Source organism: Ambystoma mexicanum, chromosome 11 (assembly GCF_040938575.1).
Source record: "Ambystoma mexicanum isolate Mex_15411 chromosome 11, UKY_AmexF1_1, whole genome shotgun sequence".
Lineage (NCBI taxonomy): Eukaryota > Metazoa > Chordata > Amphibia > Caudata > Ambystomatidae > Ambystoma > Ambystoma mexicanum.
In genome coordinates, this window is record NC_090934.1 from 84,543,525 (window position 1) to 84,566,734 (window position 23,210).

At 46.0% G+C, this 23,210-nt stretch overlaps 1 protein-coding gene across 15 annotated transcripts in view; it reads left to right on the plus strand.

The window, feature by feature from the left end:
• The window catches only part of ZMYM4 (zinc finger MYM-type containing 4), a 1,943,772-nt gene that overhangs the window by 1,416,697 nt on the left and 503,865 nt on the right, over positions 1-23,210 (plus strand). For 11 of the 15 annotated variants that reach the window (XM_069622579.1, XM_069622582.1, XM_069622583.1 and 8 more), the window contains one exon: positions 10,471-10,569. The exons of the other annotated variants lie outside the window; for them this stretch is intronic. In XM_069622579.1, coding sequence (XP_069478680.1) covers positions 10,471-10,569 — 99 coding nt within the window. The remainder of the gene's footprint in view (positions 1-10,470; positions 10,570-23,210) is intronic. 15 annotated transcript variants of the gene reach the window in all.

The window sequence follows — 23,210 nt, forward strand, 5'->3', positions numbered from 1 at the left end:
TGTTCGAGATGCATTGTGAGCTTTTGTGAAATCTAGCCCATATTTTACCCCAGTCCTCTACTGCTATTTCATGCCCAATATCCTTTTCCCTTTCTGTCATATACCTTTCTTTCTTTGCAGGGTCTGACCTGTCTAGGAGCCGTTATATAGTGGACATTCTGCCTCTGCTGGTTTTTGTTGAAAGTGTGAGTTCAAGTGCTGTTGGGTCTCTAGAGCATTTATCTTGGGTTCTCCTGTGTGACATCCAGTGCCTAATTTGGGTGTACCGGAATCTTTCCCGCTCACCAACTCCGAATTTTATTTGGCACCTCTCGAATGTGATGGGCGAGCCTTCTTCTAGAAAGTCGCTAGTTCGCGCCAGGCCCCCTGCTATCCAGGCTTGGAAATCCTGTGGAGGGTTTCCTGGTGAGAATTCAGGGTTGTTCCAGATGGGGGACATGGGACCAAGGGCACCTTGTGTTCCCCATTTCTGCGCTGCGACTTTCCAGCAATGGGTCGTGACCGTCGTAGCTGATGGGGGGCCCAGGAGAATGCGTGAGATAAGTGGGCGGCAAGTGAGTATCTGGCTAAGTCGGGGACTCACAATCCCTCCTATGATTTCCCCTTTAGCATAATTTGTTTGTTGATCCTGTAGGGCCTGTATGGGGGGGGGCAGGGATCTGTAGTGGTAGTGCTGCACATTGGTATAGCCACCTGGGGATTAGGTTCATTTTGATGGCAGAAATTCGCCCGAACCAGGAGATTTCCTGCTGCTTCCACCTTTTGAGGTCGTTCTGCAGGCCACTGATTAATTGCAGGTTATTTTTTGAGTACATGCGCAGTAGGTTTTTTGTGATCTGGACCCCAAGGTATTCATTGGCATCATTGGCCCAGGGGATTGGTGAGAGCGGGGTGAGGAGAACTCTTTCCTGGTGAGAGATGTTGATGGGTAATGCTGAGGATTTAGACAGGTTGACCCTGAATCCCGATGGGGGCCCCAAACTCCTCGATCTCTTTCCACAGTGCCCCCAAGGAAGTTGGAAGGTTTGTCGCAGTAAGTAGGGCATCATGGGCATACAGCGCAATTTTGTACTCATGGTCACCTACCTGTATTCCCTTTATGGCCCTCATTTTGTCTTATTCTGGCGGTGAAGGGTTCCATAGACAGAGTGAAAACTAGGGGTGATAGTGGGCAGCCCTGTCTTGTGCCCCTTGTGATGTGTATGTGACCTGACCTGGCGCCGTTAATTCAGAGTTGAGTGGTGGGGATTTGGTAGTTGGCCATGACCCATGTGGTGAAGTTGGGGCCGAAGCCAAAGCGCTGGAGGACCGCATGGATATAGCCCCAGTCGACACGGTCGAAGGCTTTGTGGGCATCTAGTGAAATTATCGACATTCCTATCTTTGATTTGTGTGCGCACTCGATTAGGTTTATCGTTCGCCTGATGTTGTCGTGCGTCCCTCTACCAGGTATGAACCCCGTTTGATCTTGGTCGGTTAAGCTTGGGAGGACCGGGCCTAGTGTTCTGGCTAATACTTTGGCGAAAATGTTGCCGTTGATGTTCAGGAGAGAAATCGGACGGTAGGAATCGGGTAGCTCAGGGTCCTTCCCGGGTTTGTGTAGTAGCACTGTGATTGATTCGGCCATGGATTTCGTGACTACTCTTTGAGGATAAGAAGGAGTTGAATAGAGCAGATAATTGAGGTGCCAACACTGTGGCAAATATTTTGCTGAAAGGCCTTCCGGGGCGAAAGATTTGAGGGTTTTGATGGCTTCGATGTCTTCTACGTCATCGATAGGGGCTTCCAAGGGTTCTAGTTGAGATGAGTTGTGGGATGGTAGCGCCCTCGGATATTCTGGCAGGTCCTCTGTTTGTGGGATCACTGGTCATTATGGATTTGTGATATCTCATCAGTTCGTTGATCTTGTCCGTCTCGGAGAAAAGACACTTGCCATTTTCCCCTTGTAGCTTGAGAATGTTTCGACTTCGGATCGCTTTTAGCTTCTGTGCTAGTATTCTGTTTGCTTTGTTTCCTTTAATGTAATAAAACAGTTTTGTATATGCTAGGGATTTGACCATCCGGTCGGCACAATGCATTTCCAGGGCGCTCTTGGCCTTCCTCAGGGCCCGTTCGACTTTTCTAGAGTAGCAAGCTTTTAGCTGTGATTCATGTCTGGATACTTCCTTCTCAAGCTTGGATATGGCTATATTTGAAACTCTTTGTTGTTGCGCTCCTGCCCCTATCAGTACGCCTCTGACCACCGCCTTCATTGCGTCCCAGATTGTTGATGGGGGGATGTTTGCGTGGTGTTTTCCTTGAAGTAGTTGGATATTGATTCCTCCACTTCAGCCCTTATACTTAAGTCTAGTAAGAGGGAGTCATTTAGCTTCCAATACTTCTGGATAGGGTTTTTTTGGTCTGAAATGGCTAGGTTCACAGAGACTGGAGCGTGATCGGAGATCATGCATGTGTGAATTTCCGCATTGTTGACACATGGGTAAAGGATGCCAGAGATTAGGATGAAGTCAATTCTTGAATATCCCTTATGGACATTGGAGTAGTGCGTGTGGTCTCGAGAGGTATCTTTGTGTAGTCTCCATACATCTACGGTCTCTGTTTCTCTGAATAGATTGGCTAGGGCCGGGGCCTGGCTGTAGGCTGCACTTGTGGGGGGAAGCGTTTTATCTAGCTGCGGGTTCGGCATGGCGTTAAAATCTCCGCCGATGATCAAGTGTCTTTCACGGAAGGCCAAGATGGTCGGGAGGATTTCCCTGATAAAGCTACCTTGGGAGGTGTTGGGACTGTAAATTATAACGATCGTGATGGGGAGTTCCTCGAATAAGCCTTTGAGTAGGAGGTACCGGCCCTCTGGATCTCTTCTTATTGTGATGTTGGACAGAGGAATTTTGTCGCTAAGTGGAATTGCTACTCCCGTTTTCTTTGATCCAGATGAGGCGAAGAAAGATTGCTTGAATCTCTTGAATTTTATGCGGTGTTAGTCTTCCAATAGTAAATGCGTTTCTTGTAGTAGGACAATGTCTCCGGATAGGTGACCAAGGTGGTGGTCAACTGATCTGCGTTTTCTAGGTGAGTTCATCCCTTGGATATTCTAGGAGAGGATTCTAATTTTGTTCGTATTAGCCATTCCCTGCGATGTAGTTTTGATTGCACCTCATGGGTCTTTCCCCCAACCCAAACTGTGAGTCTTGGAGTGGATTTAGCGGTTGTATTGAAATGGTCATCTGATTCCGGTCATTGTTGCATGTTGCATTGCAGTGCCCTAGGGCAAAGCTAGGGACGTATGATATCCGTAGCGTTGGAATTGTCCGTGTGAGACCTGTTTCCCTCCGCACCGCCCCCCCCTCCCCCCGTCCCAACGTTGAACTGGTAGGAGAAACATCGTCCTACTGCCACTGGGCCGTAGTGTGGGCCAACTGGGCCGCCGAGATGAACCATGGAGAAGCCTCGCCAGTGACCGTGCTTCTGTGTAGATAAGTGAGCTACTAGTCATAGCTCAAGAGGGGCCTTGGCTGGCCTTGGATGGACCTAATATGAGGAGTCTAAGAACTCCTGGAGTAGGGGGCCGCTGCTGCCAGCTCATCCCATATTGCCGATTTTCTTCGGAGGGACCGTGAGTCTGCGCCGTCTGTTGGATTTGGACCATGCCCCCCCCCTGGAGAGCCGTCCCGGGGAGGGCGGATTGTTTCTTCGGGTTCAGAGTCGGCCTCTGTGCTATTTAGGCCCATGAGTTTCTCTGCCTCTTTCAAGGACTGTATTTGTCTGTGTGATCCTTCCCATTTAAATTTTACTGAGGTGGGGAATCCCCAGTGGTATGGAATTTTCTTGTTTTGCAGCCAGACTGTCAGGGGACGCATTGTTTTCCGTAGTGTTGAGTTCGCTAGGTCTTGGTAAAGTGAGATCGTGAATCCTCGGAAAATAATCTGTCGTATTTGCCTTGCTTCCCGCATAATGTCCTCTTTTACTTGGAAGAAATGTATCCTGGCCAGCACATCTGGGGGGAACGAGGATGGTTTCCTTGGGATTGTTCTGTGTACTCGGTCTAATTCTAGGGCGGAGTTGTCTGGAAGGGTGATGATGAATCTGAATAGATCCGATATGTAGGCTTTCAATTATGCCTCTGGGATAGATGCTGGGATTCCTCGGAGTCTGATGTTATTTCTCCGCGAACGGTTTTCCAAATCCTCCTGTTTTGCTTCGAGGTTGTTGCATCTCGACTCAAGGGCGGCTATTCTGTCCTTGTCATGTTCAATTTCAAATCTTTGGTTGCAGACCTCGGATTCTATTTCGGTGGTCCGATGTTCCACCTCCCCCACTCTTTTGTCAAATGAGTTTATTTTCTTGGTAACTTCCTCAGTGCTTTTTTGGATTTCCCTGGTTAGGGCTGATAGTAGGTCTTGCAAATCGGCTTTGGTTGCCGCTTGTGGTGAAATGGGGTCTGATCCTGCTGATACGGGGATGATAATCTTGCTGGTGTCATCCGGTGGATCGGCTTTCTCGGCTTTTTCAGCAGCTGATGTAGCCATGAGGGTGGCAATGTCAGTTTGTTTAGCTGCCTTCCCGCTTTTAGACATTATGTGGGTGGCGGGTTTTGTGTGGGATCACCGCTGTGTGGGTGCACCAACGAGGACTTTGTGCGTCTGGGTAAAGCTTTGGAGGTATATCTGTGTCCCAAGGCGTCTACCACCTGCAATGGAGGTTAGATAACTGGCCCTTGAGGGAAATCGGGCGGTGCCGGTGTGTTCGGGGGTCGTGGTATGTTGGCCTACAGATTGTATCCCAAGGGGCCTGCTGATAAGTGATACACCTACAATGGGATGCGTGGGAGTGAACCGCCGCACCGCTTGAGTTACAATGCCGCCTGTCCCCCGAGCCGGGGAGAGTGGTGTCGGTCGAACGACAGCAAGTTGGACCGTCCCAAAGGGCATGGGATGGCGGAGAGCAGGGGGCCCTCCCGCATCGGCGGCGTAGTGCTACTTCAGTCGGCGCTAGTGGCAGAAGCTGGCTGGTGGGTCCGATGATTATAAAGGACAGTGGCGGTCAGCGGGCGGGCTGTGAAGGCTCATTCAATTCGGCGGCAGTTTAGCAGCGATGATATGCCTACTCTGCCCCCACCTGGGAGGCCTACGGGCCATGGAGCTGCAGCAGCCATTTTACCCCGCCGAGTGGGTCCTGGAGCTGGAGATGGGTCGCGGCAGGGGATAGAACCGGGACCCACTCGGTCGGGAGGTGCAGATGGGTCTCCCCCCGTCGGTGGATACGATTCTAGGCTCAAACGGGAGCGGAGAACGGCAAATATACGAAAAGGCGCATTGGGCCAGGCGGGAGCTCTCAGGCAGTCATACCAGTCGAGTCGGCTCCAGGCCACGCCCCCCATTAATCTACTCTATTATGGTGTGGATTGTGGGAGGCAGAACAAGCTTAAACAGATCTTTGGAGGCTGCTACTAAAACTTTAAAAATGTATTTACAATTTACTTGTCCGTGTTCCAGGTATGTACCTTTTAAAAGTGCTTCCCATTGCTGATTACATGGTTGGGTTGATCTTACCCCAAAGCAGTCACTGCCACTTAATATTACTTAATGCACACTGTCTACACACTTTCCGACACAATTCGCTGTCCGCTTTGCGGATACTGTATGATTTAACTGATGGGAGGCGGTGCCTCAGATGCAGCTCCACTTGTTCTCCTTGCTGCTCTCTGCACCAAACTCAAAAGCATATCCACTGCTGACTGCCTCCATACTTTACGACACACTTTGCCTCATAAATAGTACTATAGAGCAATATTCGCAAACAGGTACTTCCCCTAGACCTGCTTGCTTAGTACCACAGAACTTTAGTCCCAGCTGGTGAAAAACACCTACCTGTTTAAACTTTGCAGTCTGAGTGGAAATGCAAAACGACATGGCCAATGCTCGGGTCTCATATCGATTATCTGCCCCTATAATTCACCCTACAGACTCTGAAACCTCAACTGCTGTGACAGCAGGTCACTTAACTCAGGTAGGAATAGAATTGCTGTCAGAATTGGGAATATGTGTTTAATGAAAGATTGAATTTTACTTTTGAGCACAACAGTTTGGGAAAGAAATGGGCGATGTTTACCCTAGAGGGATTCTCTAAATTCTAGATCATAATCAGGCAGCAGGAACCCGAAGGCCCGATAATTTGCAACGCATTCACTGCATTGATAAACTTGTCCGAGCATGGAAAGCGGGCTTGAGAAGCAATTTGCGACAGGTAATTAATATGACTGCTAATGAAAAGGATGGGGAAAAAACAAAGATTCCGCCAGGAATATAAAAATTGGCTCAGGGGACATCTGTATTTTCTATTACAAATATGTTGTGAACAGATGTTTGAAACTGTTACTAGAAAGTGCATGGGTAATTTTGGGGAAATTATTAATCAACTAACCACTCCAAATGGAGATTTGCATTGTAACCCGATCCGTGAAGAGGTATGGGGAACTCATTTTACTGCTCTATATGAGACAAGAGGCTTTTGAGCCGACCTCTTTGTTAAATAACCCATTGTCATTGGCCTTTTATGTGGAACTAATAAAGGGTATTAAATAAATCTTCATCCTCAAGAGCTGCAGGGCCAAATGGCCTCAGTAACTATGCATTGAAGGCTAATCCAGCCTTATGGGCTAGAATCCTTGTGTTTCTCTGCCTTCATCAGAAACCCTGGGTTAAAGGAGCATCGCCGATATTTTTAGCAGCCGTTGATTTCTCGCAGGCTTTAGATACCATTAAGCGTAGTCTTTTATGGGATAAGTTAAAGAGTAACTCCATATCCTTGCGATCCTCATGAAGTTACATGAGGATACCTTTTTGGCAGGATCGAATGAATAGGCAGGGTGCACTCTCTGTGAAAATCGTTGCCCAGAGAGGCCTATGGTAAGGCTGCGTTCTGCCCCCACCTGTCTATTCAGTCTTTACCTAGCCGACATGGGTGAAGCTTTAACAGCAAAGGGCTTTGTTATTCTGCGTTTAGGACCCCTCTCTATACAATGGCTAGTTTACGCGGGTGGCATTATCCTTTTGGATATTTCCTAGAAGGGATTGCAATAGCTAATGAAAACAGTGGAAGAGTATGCCCTGAATAATTAATTGAAGATCAAGCCGAAGAAATCATCCCTTATCAGATTTTTCCCCATTCCTAAAAGCCTTATTGCTATACTTGATATATTGGCCAACTTCTATACTTGCTTAGAATCCAATTATTTATTTGGTTTTTGATTTAGTTACCACACACTCCCCATCTCTTTGGTTGGATAGATCAACGACTAAACCAAATATATTAGTGGCGCAAATGGAGAGAATCACTGGATTCACTCTGATACCGAGAATTACATTTGATTAAAACGAAGGCCATTACCACCTCACTGTACTGTCAAGAAATGTTTATTATAACTGACGGTATCAACTGGAATAATTAATAATCCCATTAGAAACCAACCTATTCCAAAAACCCCACCGCCTGTCCCAATTTTGATACAAAACTCCACAAACTACAACCACAAACAAAAAAAAAACACTACAACATCAACCCCCCCCACCCCAACCCCACAGTATTCTTATCCAAATAATCTACACCTTACCCAAATAAATCATTAAAAGAATCCCAACTCTCACAATATTCAGTCTCCAGATGTAACCGGCAAGCACAAGATTTTTCATATCTTGATAACAAGCGCAGATCTACCAACCAACCCCCAACATGTGGCTTTTTCCGTGACTTCCTTACTTTTATAATATGTTTTACAGCCATCATCAGTGCCCTATTAACCCAATCAGTACCACCACAGTTTTCCAAACCCCCACTTCCATTCCATTTTATAGAAATATTTCGACCATTTGTGATGATTCTTTGTACACGCATATTAGAACAGTGACTCAAGATCAGGAAGGGGGCCTGGTCATAGATTTTCTTTTTTGTGAGCAGAATCCCTTCTTAATCGGAAACCATGTACTAAGGAAGGGCTGATCGAGAACCCATCTAAGATAAAATAAAGTCTGTACCTAAGTGATTGGATTAACACGATACTCGGTGCATAGGATGAAGATACATTTGTCGTCCTCTTCCTGCGTAAACCCTTGGTGTCTCAGCCGAGATACTTGATTGGGATTCCCAATTTGTATTTTAGAAAAAATAAATTTCTGATTTAGCATGAACCTCTCTTTAATCATCTTAGAATTATTAGTGACACTCGAATACTTTGACAGATAAATACACTTTATGCGATGATGGTGTCAGCGTCCAGACCCTTGGACATCTTTGGAGTGCAGAGGCTTTAGTAATCTGCAAATATTTTATTTTAGTAGATTTGTTTCTAATATTAACTGGATACACATGGAAGAGTTTTGGTTGAGATTGCCAATGGGGGAGGAGAATCAATCATGGTTTTGAGATATATTCAGAATTTGACATTTTTTTAACGTATTGTCGTTAGAAATAATATAGATTACATTTTAAGTGTGGGTTAATTTCTTTTATGTTTAGCTGTCTGTGGAATATTATATTGTACTGTGAACTTTTGTTTTACATGGTGGTTGTCTTTCATATGTAAGGTTACTTTTAAATCCATACATTTTTATTTTTTTAAACTTCCAAAAAATGCTTGTATGAGGCTGGGCTCTGTCCTTGCCCCTTTTATTATTCTCTTTATATTGACTGATTAGATCAATTTGTGTTAAAAGCTAATGCTGGCGTATCTTATTTGAGTCGGATGTACCTCCCTGTTCTTGCTTTCGCAGACGATATGTTATCAATTGCAAGAACTCCTAGATCATTAAAAAGCTTGATTAATGCATGCTCATAATTTTAGAAACCCTGACTTAACTATAATTGCATCAATCTGCAATTGTAGGTCAAGCTTGAGACAAAATAATTACTATATTTTTAAGTAGGCAATGATGTGAAATAAGTGTACAAGACCTTCGACTACTTGGGTTTTGCTTTCAAAACCACAACGCATGGGAACAAACAATGAAAAACATGAATTAAGGATGACTCAAGTTCTCAGGGGTATTTAATTACTCTTTTGTAACGAGCTAAATACCCGAGACCTGTCTCTAAAACCAGGATTCGAATGTGTGTTGCTCTACGTTGTCTTCCTTCCAAGACAAACGCGTTGCCCCAATGCCTCCTTCCGGCCTTTCCTCTCATGGTTTGAGGGAATTTACATGACTGCCAATGGATATCAGTCTAACAATTCATGCTATTAAAGCTACGACGGTGGCCAAATATAGGCTACAATCTGGGCCTTTGCCAATTCCACAGAGATGCAAGTGACAGAGATACATTCCTTAAATTGCTGCTTGGACTTCTTCCTCGTCTCCAACCTTCTCAATACTTTGTTAATCAGGTATGCCTTATTGAGAAGATTAGATGCATATGGAACCTGTTGCGGCTACAAATTTTCGCTAATGAGAAAGCTACTCGCTCATTTCATGTTTTCTTATATTCTCGCATCATACTTGAGATCTCTCAATCCCCTGGTTACTTTTTATAAAAACAGAACATAGACACAATGCTGCACACTATTTTTGTTAGGCCCAGTCGTTCTATAATTTCACTCACCTTACGGTTATTGGAAAACTGAAGAGATTCCCTGCTAATTAAAGGATGAGATGGAGAATTATCCCAAAAATTCCAATCTAGTGCACAAGTTATCCAGCAGCTTCATGTCAGAGTACCTCTTGCGTACTAAATATACATTTGAATGGTTGCTCATTACAAGAGCCAAGCTTCAATTTAATTCCTTTAAGAGCAATTAAGCTTAATCTTGCGTAATGAAGTCCGACTGTCTCGCCACTTTTTCTTCTTTAGAATGTACACAATGTAGTCCTGCTTTAGTTTATTTCTTGAATGTTGACTCTCCCGCGTACTACCGCCCACACAAAATAGCTAGCCCTTGCTGACCTACTTGAGATCTGTCCTAAAACGAAGATGCACTCTAAGGAATTCTACAGAATGGAAATTTTAGGTTTTATTATTGCACATTTATATAGATTAAATTGTGTCCAAATAATGCTGGGTAAGTTGTTTTAATGTTAAATACGCAACCCAAACGGTCATCGTTGAGTATGATTACTCATTCTAGTTTTGCATTTGTAAGTTTTGATTTTTATTAGAAATTGTTTTTTCAAAATATTAACTAACATGACACCATAAATGCGTTTGCATTTTAATGGATATTTTATCCAAATAAAATTTGACTGCAATACTGTTGAAATATCAATACCATGATATCCCTACAAAACCAGCAATCATGTTGAATATGTCTAATCTAAATTTATGATTACGTGGGTTAAAATAAACCTACATAAGCATATTTATTAATTAGCATATTTTGCACCCATTAGTACCATTTATTGCTTTGGTTCCTTTTTCTTAAATGTTCAGTGTGGTTGTCCATATCTCTCATTTTAAACTTGTCCTTCCTTCCTCTCTTTCAAGGAGAATTGCATGATGTGCTAAGCCCCTGCCCAAAGCCAACAGGAAATGCTCCAGTAGAGCATTCTGCCCCTCAGGAACCCCCTGAGTTCAACTGTGGAGGTGAAATTAATTTGTCAAATGTACACTGCTGGTCTCTGAAAACCTTTAAATTCATTACAACGTGCAGTTAAAATGTTTTTTTGTAAATTGTGCCGCAGTGGTTTTGTGAGATGGTGATTTTCGAAATGACCAAGACCCCCTCATCAGATGTTTGTTGAGTGGTGTATTTCAAAAATACAAATCGCTAATTTGAAGAGCAACCATTTTAAGGGACACTGATCGAAATAGATTGAGGTTAGGTATGGTTAATGTCTTTTTTGGTCCATTGATGTTTGGCTCAGGAAAGTATTTGGTTGCTCTTGTATGACTTTCTATGTGGGTTGCAGTCCTCCAAAGCATTGTCGTAAGCAGATGAACTCCAGTTTTCTTGTATTAGTACAGTGAAAATGCTTTACAGTCTAGTGGCCTTAGACCATGCCGCAGATACCACCCACGCTTCAGATGTCTTTTTCTGACAGGCTTTCATATGACAATCTCGAAAGCACAGATGTTTTGTATTTTGTGTTCATCTTTAAACTCTTAAGCCATCATTGTAATTATTTGTTTGTTGCTTTTATGTTGCATTTTCATGCTGCATAAGGCTTCTTGAGAGAATCAATGAGCATCTTTTCTTCCTTTTACCTCAGTGGAAACACCGCTAGTTTGCTATGCCTTGTGAACCCTGACGTAATTTTGAAGGCTAGTAAAACCTTTTTGCTTCACTTCCCTTGTTAGTCTTTTATTTTGAGGTCATTGCACACCCTGTATTGTTCAGCCATTGGATGATTCTTGTTTTTTTAATATAGCAGACATCTTGCAGTGAAGTGCTTGGAGAGCGGTACTTTGCATTCTTCTTTTTTTTTTTTTTTGTAACATTTTTGTTAACCTTTTTGATTTCCATAGGACAGGCTGGTGGCAGTGAGCTGTGTTTTTTATACATCTTTGAGTTCGCTCCATTGTGCCATCTCTTTTACCACATAATGCCAATTCTAGTACCATATATTTCCAAATGGCTGTGCTTGTGATTAATCCCTGCCCTTTGGCCATCTCATGTATGCAAGCTGCCATATTTGGTAGGCACTTCTGTGGACCCAGCTTGGTTCCTGGTCAAAGTGGTGCATGTATCTGACCCGGTGGAAATGGAAGTTGGGCCTGTCTGGTTCCAATCAACATCTATGCCCATAGCATGTCTGTTGCTGGGTAGAAGTTGGGTTTGAGGGTGCCCATGACTGTACAGCCCTTACCTGTTTGGATGGTTCAGTTCCTCCTTGCTGTTCGTGGGCTGAAGCTGCCCCTAGACTGAGTTTGGGACAAGATGAGGCCTGCAGCTGTTTTACAGATCTTCCACTAGAGCCCAATACCCTGAAGATGACCCGTCAGTGAAGCCCTACTCCTTTTGCAATTATCCTAGAAGGCCCTAGCTGGTGCTTTGACTCTTGGACTGGTAGGACTAACCATCCTTGCCACCTGCATGAAATGTCCACCACCTGAAGCCGTCAGATGTTTCCAGGGCCCATCATGTGGGTTGATGAACCTATGCAAGGGCATCTTCACTGCCCGGGTTGCAGTCTTGGACTGGGGCTCAGGACTCTGCAAGCCTTCGACTTGTGGTCTATAACCATCTCTTGGTCAACTTATGAAGACAGAGGAGAGGGGCTTTCTTGGGGGCTGATTCTTTCTCCTTGCATGAACGTCCCCTGCGGCACCCCACGTACCAGGTGTTTCTTTACCGCTCTTGTACTCTGCCAAATTTGGTGGCGGCTGTCCTGAAATGCTTGGGCTGTCTAGCAAGAAGTCTGTCAGAACTGTCCTACCAAAACCAGGAACCGCTGCTTAGATGAGCCCAATCACGACGCCAACTTCAGCCACTACACCTGTGACCCCTAAACCTCCATCCACATGATTTTTAAGCCTGTATTAATATTTTTGGGGTTTCACCTTTTGGGCCCCTGCACCTTGTACCCTTTCCCTTTTAGTTTTTGGTTCCTTAATCTTTTTGGTGGCAAATTGGACTTCAACTGAAGTTCCCCTGCTATTATGGCCCTGTATACCTTACTTAAGGGATATGGTATTAGGTTGCCCCTAAGGCACCCTGTCTGAGAAGGGTGCCTCTTAGGCTCCCCGTTTATGCCTATAGTGATTTTATCACCCAGCATAGGTTTTAGGTTGCTGGTAGCTAGACTTTAGATTTGCTTCACCAAGAGTTTGAGAGATGTTATCGCAATTGTTTCCCCAATGTGCCTTTTTGGTGGCCATTGGGGCACCAGGTTTTTGTGAAAGAATCCAGCTTGTGGCCAGTTTGTAGAATAGAGCTCCATTTGTACAAGGCGACAACGACATTGCTGCTAAATGGCCTTTCTGAACACATTGGCTTTTTGTGAGACAACAAAGGAAGCCTCCATATTGGTGTCAACTGGTTTAGGCAAGTATATGCCAGTAGGCTCTCATTTTCACTTCCTTAAGGGGTTGGCTTTGGCCAAGTGGCATTTTCAGTGACCAGCCACAATGGTTGGTCATCTGACCCCTTGCCAAGCAGTCCCTTTAGGGATTGGCTGGCCTGCTTTTAAAGAGGTATTTAGGCTCGGTCAAGCCCCCCCTGCTCCTTTCTTGCTACTTTACTTCTTGAACTTAGTGATTGCAGGTCTGCAGAACTGCTGACGGAGTTGGTGAAGGTCAGCCATAGAAAATGACAACAAGAGATGGTGAGAAGTGATTAACTGAAAGTAAAGAAAATGCTCAATCAATAACTTTATTCGGCCATCAAATTACATTTTAGCACATACACTTTATAAATACTGTCATATTACAGTACATCATGACTTAAGGAAAAAGAGGGAGGAAAACAGCAGTGGAGAGAAATGAGCTCTTTTCATAGTTGCACCTGTTCAGTAGGTCCCACTACAGTAGTCCCCATTTATCATCGTCCCAAGAGAATAAGGTCTGCACCAGTTAGATCGTAAGGATCCAAATCTGCCATCAGGACCTTCTTGGCGGTACTGGCTGGTTGTGATCCCACCCTTGGCCAGCAGACCCTCCCACCCAGTTCTTCCCATGAACCCTTTGGTCACTGTCCAGTCCAAAAAGAACACTTTAACGGTACCATGGGAATTCATGCCCTTGTTTCAGACTCTGGAGCATCCCACCATAGATTCTTGTGAAAACACATCCTCTCACAGCCCGCAAGCACTTGTTTAATAGGACTTCCCTTGGTACTTGCATACTCTCTGCCAGTTTTGGCCCCTCCGTGTAAATAAACTGTGGTGGATCTGGACCCACCCCTGTCATAGCGCCCAGACATGCTCCCCTGTGACAAGGGCTATATACCCTAGGGTAATTCGTGAGCCTTGTACAGGGCCTGAGGCTTGATCCGCAACTGGGAAAGATGTTATCTTAAAATAACGCACTCTACTGGACTCTTGGGTATTGATTCGCGAGGGGCATTGATGGGGTGTGATTTCCTATGTGCCCTACTGTGCGAAGCAGAGTGTTCTTTGGGTGTTGCTGGTTTTGCACAATCCTGGACTATGGGGCACTCCAGGGGTAAGATGCTAAGTCGGGGATGTCATTTGGGGGTCGCCAGGGGTCTCGCCTGCGACTCCTGAGGTCTCTCTTGATACCCCAGCGGTGGCTGGTTTTCTGATAGCTATAGCCGTTAAGATAGCTCCATGAACTGAGCGCTCGCTGCTGCAATGTGTGAGATATGCAGGCTGCAGGTTTGACTCCCAGCAAAGTCAACTCAGCCTTTCATTCTGCTGAGGTTGATAAATGAGTACCAACACAGGTTTGGTAATATTCGATGTATATTTGTTCTATATGAAGTGTTTCACTTCATTATCGTTTGGTGTTGTACGTCTGCTTGTATTCACAATATTTTGCTACTATGGGCCTATATGCGCTGATATTAATGATACATATGGTTATCCATTCTTGCATAAATGTATATATCGCTTGACAGTGATATTGTAACCATATTTCGAATGGATTGTGTCCTCCCACGTATTCCTCATCTTTGATATTCGTATCTTGCCAGCTTTGCTGCTTCGGAAAAACTGTTCTCGGCAGAGGGCGCTGTGCATGTCATGGAAACGATAACCTTCAAGGGCCGCCGACGTGTGTGTCAACGTCATCAGTAGTTTAAATAGCTTGTGCAGCGCCCGTTGGCTTCAGTTCCGTTTTTCCGAAAGCTTTTGCTTCGAGCACTAACGGCACGCTTGGTTTTTCTGTCAGAAAATTTCATCTTGAACACCTTCAAACTCAGTCGGGATTTAAAAAAATTTAAGACTGCGGGCGGAAATGTCAATAACCGACCCTCACCGTCTCTGCCTTTGGTGTCTGGGCTCCGGGCACCGTACCAATGACTGCGGATCCTGTCGGTCCATGACCGAAAAAGCTCTCCGGAAAAGGAGAGGTAAACTGGCGGTGGGGAAGGAAGCTTCGAAGACTTCTACGAAGTGGGAAAAGAAGTCCGGGGAATCTAGAGATTCCACTCTGCATAAATGGTCAAAGAGGTCTCGGTCGGGAAGTCGATCAAGGCGATCTTGGTCTTCTTCGAAGAGTTGTCATAGGTCTCCCTCTTCTTCCTCGGACTCCTCTATGGAAGTTATCAGGTGCCCGACTAGGTCAGATTCCCCTAGTAAATGAGATGCTTTCAGAGTCGAAATGATTCAGATCTTTGAGAATGCAGCCTCAACTCTCTCAAAAGAATCACGCAAAAGCCATGCCCCGGTTGCTCCTTCGGACAACTCAGGGAAGTCCAAGGCTACTTCAGCAAAACCGAGTAAGCTGGCTGTATGTCGAGACACTGGACCTGACGAAAAGGTGTGGAAGGTATTGACTCAGGAATCGAGTACATCCCTTATACCATTGAAAAAGTTTAAATCGTCGAGACTTTCGACGATTGTGTAAACGCAATAGGCACCAAGTGCTTTGACGCCGAAGTAGAGAACGATTCCTACCTTATCGACCTCTTTAACGAAGCAGTCTTAGAGACTGTTGATGGAATCCTCAATCTCATCGAAGCCCATACCGGTTCAGGACAAAATTCTTTAAGCCTGTACCAAAAAAAGGCTTTCAAGTCAATGTCCTCTATATATGAAGAGGAAAGTGCTTCTGATGAGGAGACCTCATCATTTGGGGTGTAGTTTGGCACTAAAAATTTACCTGAAGAGCTCATTGATCCAGTATCAAGGATGAAGGACCTCTGTGACTCCCTGCAGTCTGCTAGTGGACTTCATAGTTCTCCAGAATTGTTTGGCAGGCCTGACCCGTCAGAGCATGCTGATTCAGATTACAGAACAGAGTCACGGAGTATATGGGGTGGAGTAGGGTTTCCCCGGCATATGAGCAGGATGACATGACGGACATCCTAGATCAGGGTCCTCCGAAGGACCCGATCTTGCCCTTCCACAAGGCCCTTCAGAGGAAGGTTGTGGCCAATTGGAAAGCTCCAGAATCAGGGCCTGCTGTGAACAGGAACTTCTCTAGGAAGTATAGACCCTCTAGCAGCAATCCAGACTATCTCACCAAACATCCTGCGCCGGAGAGTTTAGTAGTACAGGCTGCTACTTCAACCAAACAATCTTCCTATCCCTCTGGATACAGACAGCAAGAAAGTTGATGCATGGGCTTGCAAGGTCTTCTCATCAGGCAGCATGGCCTTGATGTCTACTAAAGTTACATGTGCCTTAGCTAGATTTTCTTATACCCTGTGGGACTGTTGCCATGGCGGCTTATCACATCTCGGAAGGCGAAGAAAGGGACGGCTTCCTGAATTTAGTTAAGGAGGCGATGGGAGAGTGTCTCCAATCAGGATTGAAAACTGCTGACAGCATCACCAGATCCATGGCTGCAAGCACCGTACTACGCAGGTTTGCGTGGTTGAGAAAGTCAGGGTTTGCACTGGATGTGCAGTGCAGGATGCTCAACGTGCCCTTTGACAGCTGGAGGTTTTTCGGCAGCAAGGCGGATGAGTCTGGAGAAGCTGCTGACCTCCAAGGCTGCGGCTGAGTCTCTTAGTGCCTCTATTAGACAACCTCAACACCCCTACTCGGGCTCATCTTCCTGAAGGGGTCGTTCCTTTCACTAATATTCCTCAGTTTGTAGAGTAAGAAGACAGACTAGACAAAGGGGCAAAGATTACCTCGTGGTGGACTACAAAGGAATGCTAAATCAGCCCCAGCAGCTGCATCTTTACCCTCAGCCACTGCTGCAGCCGCCTCTAAGCGACTCTGAGGCCTTGACCCACAAGACCCCGGTGGGAGGCAGAATCTCTCTGCATCTGAACGAATGGTGGGGCATTACTTCAGATGTTTGGGCACTGGAAACAGTATGTCTAGGTTACTGCCTTCCTTTTCTAAAAAGGCCTCGAGATCATCCACCGGGAACCAACTCTGTCAAAATTCCAAATCTACTCCTTGTGCAAGAAATGTTAACCCTGTTAGAGAAAGGTGCAATAGAACATGTACCTGTTGCGAAGAGGAACAAGGGTTGGTATTCCCCCTACTTTCTTATTCCCAAGAAGAATGGATGATTGTGACCCATCTTGGACTGAAGAAACTTGCAAAGTTCCTCAGGAAGCACAAGTTCAAGATGGTTACCCTTTCTCATATCCTTCAGGCTCATCAACTCCAAGACTGGTTGGTATCATTGGACCTTCAGGATGCTTACTTTCTGTTTGTTTGTTTGTTTTTATTATTTATATTGCGCACCAGACCCAGGGGTATTTGGGCGCGACGGCATAAGAGGGTTGTTAAGCTTAGGTTACAAATGAACAGAGAAAGTTACAGCTGTGGTTACAGTGCTGTATAGATGACACAATGGCATGGCAGGGAGAGAGTATACCGAGTAAGGCATAGTTCAGTGTGAAATACATAAATATGTTGGGTCATTTGCAAGTGGGTACAGCTATGGTTACAGTGCTGTATAGATGTCGCAATAGGCATGCAGAAAGAAGGTATACAGAGTGTGGCATAGATCTGTAGGACATACATAAATATAGAAGGCGGTAAAGTCTCATATGTGCACTGGGTACAGGATAGATGCATATAAAGTCTGGTCATACGTCCTGTTCCTTTAGCCAGTGGATTAGGCTAGCTCGGAATTGTAGGTATGGTAGGTCTTCCCTTAATGCAGAGGGGAGGGAATTCCAATATTGAGCTGCTTTTGACAGGGAAGCTGCTCGCACCGGATTTGGTAAGCCTAAATCTAGGTACTAGTAGGAGGTTGGAGTTGACCTTTCTTAGTGGGCCAGAGGCCGTTTGTATATTAAATCTGTCTAAAAGGTATTGTGGGGCTGCATGTTTAAGGCATTTGCGTGTCAGGGATGCAGTTTTGAGGAGGATTTTGTCTTTAGTAGATGGTCAGTTGACTGATCTCCTAAGGCCAGATATATGGGCCTTTTTGGGAGGTTTAGGGCAGCTCTCAAAGCATTGTTTTGGAGAATCTGAATTTTTGTGATGATATGTTTATTACTGACAACATATAGGGCATTGCAGTAATCCAATTTAGATAGGATTAATGCACGCGCTAGGATGATACAGTTGTTGGGCGAGAGGAAGGGCTTGGCTGCTCTGATTAGCTTGCAAGTATAGGCGGTGGCTGAGGCCAGAGTATTGACTTGTTTGCCAAAGGAGAGCTTGGAATCTAGGTGGAAGCCAAGTGTTTTGACTACCTTGGCCACAGTGGTGGTGATGTCAATAGCAAATGAGGTGTAGTTGGGGCCTAGTTTTTTGATGTTGGATGGTGTACCTAGGATAAGGAGTTCTGTTTTGTCCATCATTCAGGCATAGACCGTGCGAGGCCATCCATGCCTGGATGATGAGGTAGATTCTGTTAACAAAGGCCAAATCCTTGTCATAATCTCCCGTTAACGGGATGAGGATCTGTGTATCATCTGCATAATTAGTGTAGGTGATATCTAGATCATCGAAAATGGGCTTTGTGAAGATGTTATATAGAGTAGGGGAGACACAGGAGCCTTGGGGTACACCGCATGAGATAGGTGTGGGATCCGCTGCTGATTTGGGCGAGAGGACTCGCATTGTCCTGTTATCTAGGAAGGACTGGATCCATGCGACTGCTTCCTGGGAGAGGCAGGCTGCGGAGACTAGATGGTTGCATAGTATTGAGTGGTCTACCAAGTGGAATGCGGCTGATAGGTCAAGGAGTAGTAGAAGTGCTGTGCTGCCGTTGTCTCTTAAAGTATCTATTTGTGCCTTAAGGTCTAAGAGAGCAGTCTCTGTGCCGTGCCGGGGGTCTGAATCCCGACGGACGAACACCTAGGGGGTGATTTTGTTCCAGGTGGTGCTGAATTTGTAGGTAGGCTACTTTATCCAGAATTTTGATTAGGAATGGCACTGTGGTTATGGGACGGTTGTTGGTGAGGATGTTGGGGGTCAAGAGTTTGCTTTTTAAGGAGGGGGGAGGACCCAAGAGTGTTTCAAGTTGCCGGGTATGGTGCCTGAGGTGAAAGAGGCGTTTATTAGTTTGGTAATGAATGGGGAGAGGTCACGGGCGGCGTCTTTTATAAGTTGGGCTGGACATGGGTCGCCATGACAGTTGGACGGTTTGATGTGCCAATCCATCTCAAGCACAGAAAGTACCTGATGATCAGCTGTTGGCGGTTCCCACTATCAATTTCGAGTTCTGCCATTCGGCTGACGTCTGCTTGAGGGTTTTCACCAAGCGGATGGCGGTAGTGGCAGCAAGTCTCAGGAGGGGGGTGGGAGACGATTCACGTCTACCCTTACCTAGATGACTGGTTGATCAGGGCTTGTTCACCCGAGCAAGCCCAGGAACATCTCCATCAACATATCACCTGCCACTCCCTCCGCAGACTGGGATTCTCCCTCAATTATAAGAACTCCCATACGATACCATTCCAAAGACTCCAGTTCATCAGAGTGGTCTTGGATACTTCTTCAGGGAAAGCCTTGCCTTCCAAGGCGAGAGCTCAACACATTCAGAAGATATTAGCAAAATTCCAGAATGTCCAACATCTTCCGGCCATCAATGTATTGAGGTTGCACGTTCTCATGACGTCCTGCATTTTCCTGGTGCCAGAGGCCCGATTGCGAATGAGATCCCTTCAATGGGCTCTCAGAAATCGGTGGTCCCAATTTTCAGGGAATATGTCGGATCAACTGCAAGGTCCGAGAAGAGTTGCTCAAGAGCTGATTTGGTGGGCTTGCAAGGACAACATTCTCGAGGGAGAATCTTTTTGGAGCCCACACAAACAATCAGCGGTCCTTGGTCTTCATCGGAGTCCAAACTATATCAACATTTTGGAGCTGAGGGCAATCGGACTAGTGCTGAAGGCCTTCCTGCCCTCTGTACGGGGAAAGAGATTCCTGATACTGACGGACAACACAGTGGCCATCTACTACCTCAACAAGAGAAGTGGTGTAGGGTCACTACCTCTGTGCAGTCAGGCAATGCAGCTCTGGTTCTGGGCAATACAAGAAGGAATATCTCTGTCAGCAGTACGCCTAGCCGGAGAGCAGAACAAGCCAGCGGGCGCTCTGAGCAGGCAGAGCAGTTTCCCACGAGTGGGAACAGGCTCAGGAAGTCATTCCAGAGATCTTCATCCTTTGGGGAACCCCTCAAGTGGATCTATTCACGACCGGTGCCAACCGAAGTGTGACCAGTACTGCTCAAGGGAATTTCCTCCAAGAGGAGCTCTAGAAGACGCGTTCGTAGTGGACTGGGAATTTCAACACCTGTACACGTTTCCTCCAGGCCCTGTGATTCCTCACGTAATTGGGAGGTTGAGAAAGTTTGGGAAACCCATGATCCTAATTGCCCCGGATTGGGCCAAGAGGACGTGGTACCCGGACCTTCTGGACATGTCCATCTGCCCTCCAATGCGTCTTCCACAAAGATTATCTTCTCTCGCAAAAGGGAGGTCCGTTTCCCCATCCGGAGGTTAAGACACTCCGCCTTCACGCATGGTTTCTGAGAGGCTGAGATACAAGGATTGGGACCTTTCGGACGACGTAATGGAGATTTTGCCCAAGTCCAGCAACGAAAGCCTTGTACCGGTGTCATTGGAATAAGTTCAATAACTGGTGCAAGGACAAGAATGTGGATCCTTTTCGATGTGGCACTCCTATGGTGCTATGGTGCTTTCTTTCCTGTTGCAACTGGCTATTCTGGGGCTCCAAAATGGAACCATAAAAAGATACCTGGCGGCGCTTTCCATTCTAAGCGCTCCTCTGAAGAGGTGGTCTATTTCAAGATAACTTTAATTGTTCAATTTCTGAAGGGATTCACTAATGTGTATCCTCCAGTCCTATTTAATGTCCCTGCTTGTGTTAAAGTGTCTACTTGTTCCCCTTTTTAGTCTTTACATTCCTGCCCGTTAAGGCACTTAACTCTGAAAACTGCACTACTTGTGGCATTAACATCCGCCTGCAGGGTACATGAGTTGCAGGCCCTTTCATGCAAGCCTCCTCATACAACTTGTCGAGGAGAAAGTAGTCCTCAGAGTAAAACCCTAATTCCCGGCGAAAATAGTCTGACTTCCATCTGTCGCAGAAGATAAAACTTCCATCTTTCTATCCTCCCCCTCTTTTAGGTGAGGAGGAGGAAAGGCTACATAGGCTAGATCCAAAAAGGGCTCTAAACTTTCATATTGCAAGAATGGCAGAAATTCGCCATGATGATCAACTATTTGTGGGATACACTGGGCCTAAATTGGGGCTTGCAGTAACTAAACAAACCATATCCTGGAGAATTACACTGGCTGTTGGCGAATGCTACAGGTTAGCAGGCAAAGATCCGCCAGAAGAGTTTCAAGCTCATTCCACGAGGGGCATGGCAACTTCTGTGGCTTTTCAAAGGGGTGTCCTGATAATTGATATCTGCTCTGCTGCGACCTGGTCGTCCGTTCATACATTTGTTAAGCGTTATTGCTTGGACTCCTCTTCCACTCAAGGAGGTCTTTTTGCTAAGGCAGTCCTTCATTCTATTCACGATTAATTTAAATAGTACTCCTCCAAATTGTCACTGCTTTGAGAGTCTACCAAAGATGAGGAGTACGTGGGAGAACACAATCCATTTGAAGAACAAGTTACTTACCGTAGTAACGTTCTTTTGATTAGGTGTTCCTCCCATGTATTCCTCATCGCCCCTCCCAACCTACCCCACTGTACAATTTACGTGTTTTACACACTGCGTTACTTGAGAGCTTGCGGTCAGGGCTATGCCTGGTTAGTTCCTCGATTTTATGGAACGGAAAAACAAAGCTGAAGCCAATGGGCGCTGCACAAGCAATTTATACTAATGATGACGTCGACGCTCGGCGGCCCTCGAGGGTCATCAACGCCACAACATCTTACACCGTGCCCTCTGCCGAGAATTTATTTTCCGAAGCAGTAAAGCTGGCGAGATACAAATATCAAAGATGAGGAATACGTGGGAGGAACATCCAGTCAAAAGAATGTTACCAGGGGTAAGTAACTTTTTCTTTTTGTAGCATACTTTGAAACAATGCTATGTGGTGCCACTTCCTGTTTTGTCAAGGGGTGAAAGGTCATGTTCCATTGATTTCCGTGATGTTACTTTGGTGTAGGATCAAATGACATCACTATCTGTGTGGTGTCATCCGAGGTCAAGGGTCGTGAGATGTCACTTCCGCTGCCCCTGGCGTTTTGGTGAAATGACGTCCCTGTGCGAAGTCCCTTATCCGCGTGGGGGGCAATGGAAGGCTCCCCTTGCGCTTGTTCACCTCCCCTGCTCTTATTTCCTACTAGGACCAAGAGCAGACCTGTAAAAACTGACTGAGCACCTGGTTACACTTGCACCTCTTGGCAGAGCAGGCATCCTCAGCTGGCAGGTTAAATGTTCAAGTTAGAAAGAAAATACCTCACCCTGCCCTATTGCGACTATGAAGGTTCCCTATTCGAGGGGATTGGGTCCTCCGACGTATTCCATATCTATGACAGGTAATCGCCACAGCTCTGCTTCTTTGGAAAATTTTCAACGTCTATACGCTGTCCTCGAAGGCCTCTGTTGAGCCGACGTCACCGGATGTTATAAGTACGACGCACAACATCTGTAGCCTCAGTTCCATTCTTTTCCGCGAACGTGTTCGCTTCGAAGATCTCAGCGCGTCTCGGTTCTTCTGAGGTCTTCTGTCGGTTCTTCGAACCAGTTTGTTTGTGAAGATTTCCTGAGGTCTTCGTCGTCTTCTACCCCGCGGCTGGGTTTCAAGAAGTGTCGGGACTGCGGTTCCAAGATGTCGCTGATGGACCCGCACGACGCCTGCCTCTGGTACCTCGGTGAGGACCACGCCATGGATGATTGTGACGATTGGCAGTCGTTAATGTCGAAGGCCTTGCGGGAGCGTAAGAAGAAGCTTTCTGTCGGTAAAGTGTCCAAGCCCCGGAATTCGGAATCCACTGGGCTTTTGACTGACGATTCGAGGGGCGACACTCCGCATCGTCGGCATAAGTCCAGGTGGTCTCGGTCCCGGAGTGGGTCCCGCCATTCCTCTGTCTCTTCAAGTCATTTACGGAAGCGCTGTCACCGGTCGCCTTCATTGTCCGAGGATTCCGCCCGTCGGTGGTTTGCTTGTCCCAACAAGCATTCCTCTCCTGCGGAATGGGATTCATTTCGCAAGGAGATGTTGGCGATTTTTCAGTCGCAGGGCTCCATTCCATCTG